The sequence below is a fragment of the Octopus bimaculoides genome, chromosome 1 (genome assembly GCF_001194135.2).
Source record: "Octopus bimaculoides isolate UCB-OBI-ISO-001 chromosome 1, ASM119413v2, whole genome shotgun sequence".
In the NCBI taxonomy this organism is placed as follows: domain Eukaryota; kingdom Metazoa; phylum Mollusca; class Cephalopoda; order Octopoda; family Octopodidae; genus Octopus; species Octopus bimaculoides.
In genome coordinates this window covers 119,134,381-119,138,456 of record NC_068981.1, presented here as the reverse complement: position 1 = coordinate 119,138,456, position 4,076 = coordinate 119,134,381, and the positions used below count along the sequence as shown (strand labels likewise).

General features: G+C 36.3%; 1 protein-coding gene across 3 annotated transcripts in view; it reads left to right on the top strand.

Moving 5' to 3' along the window:
* LOC106871510 (uncharacterized protein F21D5.5) overlaps window positions 1-3,729 on the top strand; it is a 94,412-nt gene extending 90,683 nt beyond the window's left edge. For all 3 annotated transcript variants that reach the window (XM_052969836.1, XM_014918009.2, XM_014918010.2), the window contains exons 17-18: window positions 2,594-2,652; window positions 3,110-3,729. In XM_052969836.1, coding sequence (XP_052825796.1) covers window positions 2,594-2,652; window positions 3,110-3,251 — 201 coding nt within the window. In that variant the 3' untranslated portion in view covers window positions 3,252-3,729. The remainder of the gene's footprint in view (window positions 1-2,593; window positions 2,653-3,109) is intronic.
* The last annotated feature ends 347 nt before the right edge of the window (window positions 3,730-4,076 follow it).

Here is a 4,076-nt window from a genome sequence, read left to right as displayed (position 1 = left end):
GCTGGAAATGGTCCTTTGGCTCATCGGATTAAATCCTGTTAAGACTTCCAGACCATACCAGAGTGGAAGACAGTAAATGGTGATGCATTTTCGTATAAGTTCATTTGATATTGAATATCAACTAAATTGATGGTTGTTGTCATGTATTGTACAGATCAAAAGGTTGTACTGCTGTCCTTCAATAGCTTTGAACAGCTTGTATGCAATGCTACCATAATTAGCATAACAATGCCATCACTGTTGTGTCATTCTTTTTAAAGTGGAATCTGCTGCTATTCCTTGTCATAAGCAACCCTCTCTAGTTGTTATTGGTCAATGTTGTCAGCAATGTAAGTAGTTCTTTCATTTATCAGTGATACTACAGTTATCATCCAAAAGAATAACAAGGCCTTGTGATGTTGTATATAGTAATAACTACAGCAGCAAAGGCGATGAGCTGGTAGAATCATTAGCACACTGGGCAAAATGCTTAGTGGCATTTCATCTGTCTTTATGTTTCTTGAGTTCAAATTCTGCTGAGGTTGACTTTGCCTGTCATTCTTTTGGGGTTGATAAAATAAGTACCAGTTGAGTAATGGGGCCAATGTAATTGACTTACCCTCACCCTCGAAATTGCTGGCCTTGTGCCAAAATTCGAAGTCAATAACTACAACAGCAGCTGGTTGTATGTCCTCACCAGAGTATAACAAGAATGAAATGTTCTTCTCTTATCTATTATAATTTACTTATTGTTAAGGTTTGTAAGAAGGGTTAGGTGTCTCTGTATAGTTTAACAATAAAAAATCCTGTAATGTTTCAGTTTTGGCAATATTTATTTCAAAATGTTTTTCAGTGCCTCTGACAAACTTCACCTTAACAATAACATCAACAACAACAAGCAAATGCAGTGCTAGGTAGCCATTGTCCAAAACATGGATGTCATCATAACCCAACAAGATATTAAAGATATCAAAATATCCACCTGTTTAAGTTCAGTTCAGTAACCTCTGTCACTAAAAGTTACTCATATTTTAGGTGTGACAATTTCATTAAACAATGAATGAATACCTGTGGATTTTCCACAGGTGACACATTCATTCTTTTTTTATTATTATTTGAAGCATACTGTACTGATAGGTGTTACTTGAATAAAATACATGTTTCTATTTGTTATTTAATGGTTAGGAAAAATTGTTGGTACAGGCCATTTTGTAATTCACTGTATCCACCTCTATATATATGCCTGACCTCTGTAACTGTGCATCTTCTGTCTCTCTTACACTTTACCTCATCCCCACTACCTACCCATCTGGCCACTCCTGATTCTCTGTTCCCTACTCCTATTCTCTCTCTGTACACTTTGAGGGGATGCCCTGACATCTCATCTCCACCATTTCTTCTCCCATCTTTGCTGGGGTACCCATGTATCTCCTCTACAGCAACACAGCTGTTCCTGTACCTCTTTCCTACTTTAGCCTCTCACACCTGCCCTACAATTTCATTTTAAAAATAAACAATCACATCATCAAAATCTCAAAGTTGTAAGATAATGCATGATTAATTCAAAACAATATAGATAAATAAATAAATAAATAAATGAATAAATATTACATTTGACAGAGTAATCTGAATGCTAAAAGGTTGATCAACAGAACTACCATACTCACTGAATTATGGTGTAAGTGGTTGGGTATTCAACAGACACACGTCTTCTTAAGATAAGAAGAAAAAGGATAAAGATCCTTCCCAAGTCATATAGACTCATAAGGCCAGTTTGCCAGTCTCTGCAGTGTATATATTCCCCACTGGATGGGACGCCAATCCATCACAGGTTTACTAATTTTTGTCAGCTGAGTGAACTGGAGCAACTTGAAATGAAGTGTTTTGCTCAAGAACACAACATATTGCATGATCCAGGAATTGAAACCACAATCTTACAATCATGAGTCAAACATCTCTAACCACTAACCACTAAGCCATGCACCGCCACATTCTTATGATAGTCCTCAGACAGAATCAGCCTGATACTACATACAGGGTGGCTTTGAAGTAACTGAACCCTAATTATTGTTAAAAGTTACAAATAAATGAAACAGAAATATTTATTACACAAGGTTACAGCATATGTTCAAAATGTAAACCATTATTTGCAATACAATTATGGCATTGTTCATTGGTTACTCTGGTGTAATAATATCTTGGTATGCATTTATGAAGTTTTGTTTCAGATTATTGACAGTTTTTGGTTTAGCATTGAATACCTGGTTTTTGAGTACTCTCCAGAGAAAGAAGTCCAGAGGACTGAGGTTTGGACCTTGCAGACCATTTCACGGGTCCGTGGGTGAATAATTAGCAATTAGCAATATTCAATAAATTCAATAGGGTTCGGTTACTTCTGGGTCACCCTGTATGTCAAGGATGGCTCTTTTAATTACTGACACAGTCTTTGTTGTGGTTTTCCGTCAACTTGAGGTTTGTATTGATCCAAGGTGCCTTGCAATGAAATCAAAGCTCAGATTGCCTAACTGCAAAAGCAAACTTCATAAACCTTTTAGCCATGCAAATGCACATACATCCATATGGATAATATATTTTTAACATATTTATATTTCAGTATCGTGTGATGATTTCTAAAAGCAAACCAGTTGCTGATATGGTAATGCATGCATATAGGTAAGTTATATTTTCAAGATTATCAGATCATCATGGTTTGGCCATCACTACCATTACAATCGCCTGCCATGAACACTACCACCATCACTGTCACCACCAACACCACTGCCGCCGCCACCACCACCACCATCTTTTTTCTTGTTTATTTGTTTCTTCTCTTTTTCTTCATTAATTTTTTTTCATTCCCTTGCTCTTTTATTTTCCTTGTTCTCTTTTTTTTTCTGCTTTCTTTTCCATCTCTCGTCTCATCAGCTTCCCTTCCTATCTTCTTCCACTCCTCTTCTCCATCATCCATTTTTCTGTCTCTTCTTCCTTTCTTACCATCCCTTGTCTTTCTTTTTTTCTCTTCATCTGTCTCCCCCCTTTTTTGTTCCATCTTTCATATGCTCCTTTCTTTCTTTCGTTTTACCTTCTTTGTTCCTTTCTTTTGAACTTTTTTCTTCTTTATTTCTTTTAGGAAACATTTAGAAGTGCCTACAATCAGCGAAGGTTTCCTTGAAATATTGAGTATAAACTTTGTGCCCAAATTCAGCTCGCCAATGCATGAGAAACTTTACACTTCATTTCTCCTTGACCGATATTTTGAAGACAAGAACTGAGAAATTTTAAGACATACAGATGGATAGAAAGAGAAAGAGAGAGAGAGAGAGAGAGAGAGAGCAGTCATGAATGTCTGCCGATCTCTTGTGAATAATCATTATATTTTTCCATTTCAGTAGTTTATCATCATTACCACATTTTCATCATCATCATCATCATCATTATTATTATTATTATTATTATTATCATTATTATTATTATCATTATTATTATTAATGCTGTGAGCTGGCAGAATGCTTAGCAGCATTTCATTTGTCTTTATGTTTTGTGTTCAGATTCCAATGAGGTTGCCTTTGGCTTTCATCCTTTTCAGGGTTGATAAAATAAGTATCAGCTGAGTACTGGGGACCAATGTAATCAACTTATCCCCTCCCCTGAAATTACTGGCTTTGAGCCAAAGTTTGAAGCATCACACAATTTTTTTCTTTTTTTATCATCCAGTGAAGATACTTCTCTCTTCAATAAATCTAAAACTGACTTATTTTGTTCTTTTTTCATCTCTATGTTTTATTACAATGTTGATTTAAATGACAATAAAACTACTGTGCTTTTAAGAACAATTGTCCATGATATATCATGTGGTGGAGTTTGGTAGGGAAGGGTGGAAATCGTGTGACAGCCCTGCTCTGTTCACGCTGGTGCCACATTAAAAACACCCAAGACACACTGTAAAGTGGTTGGTATTAGGAAAGGCATCCAGCAGTAGATACCAAGCCAGATCAGATTGGAATTTGGTGCAGCTCTACAATTTGCCAGCCCTGGTCAAACCATCCAACCCCTGCCAGCATGGAGAATAGATGTTAAAGGAGGATTATATATATATA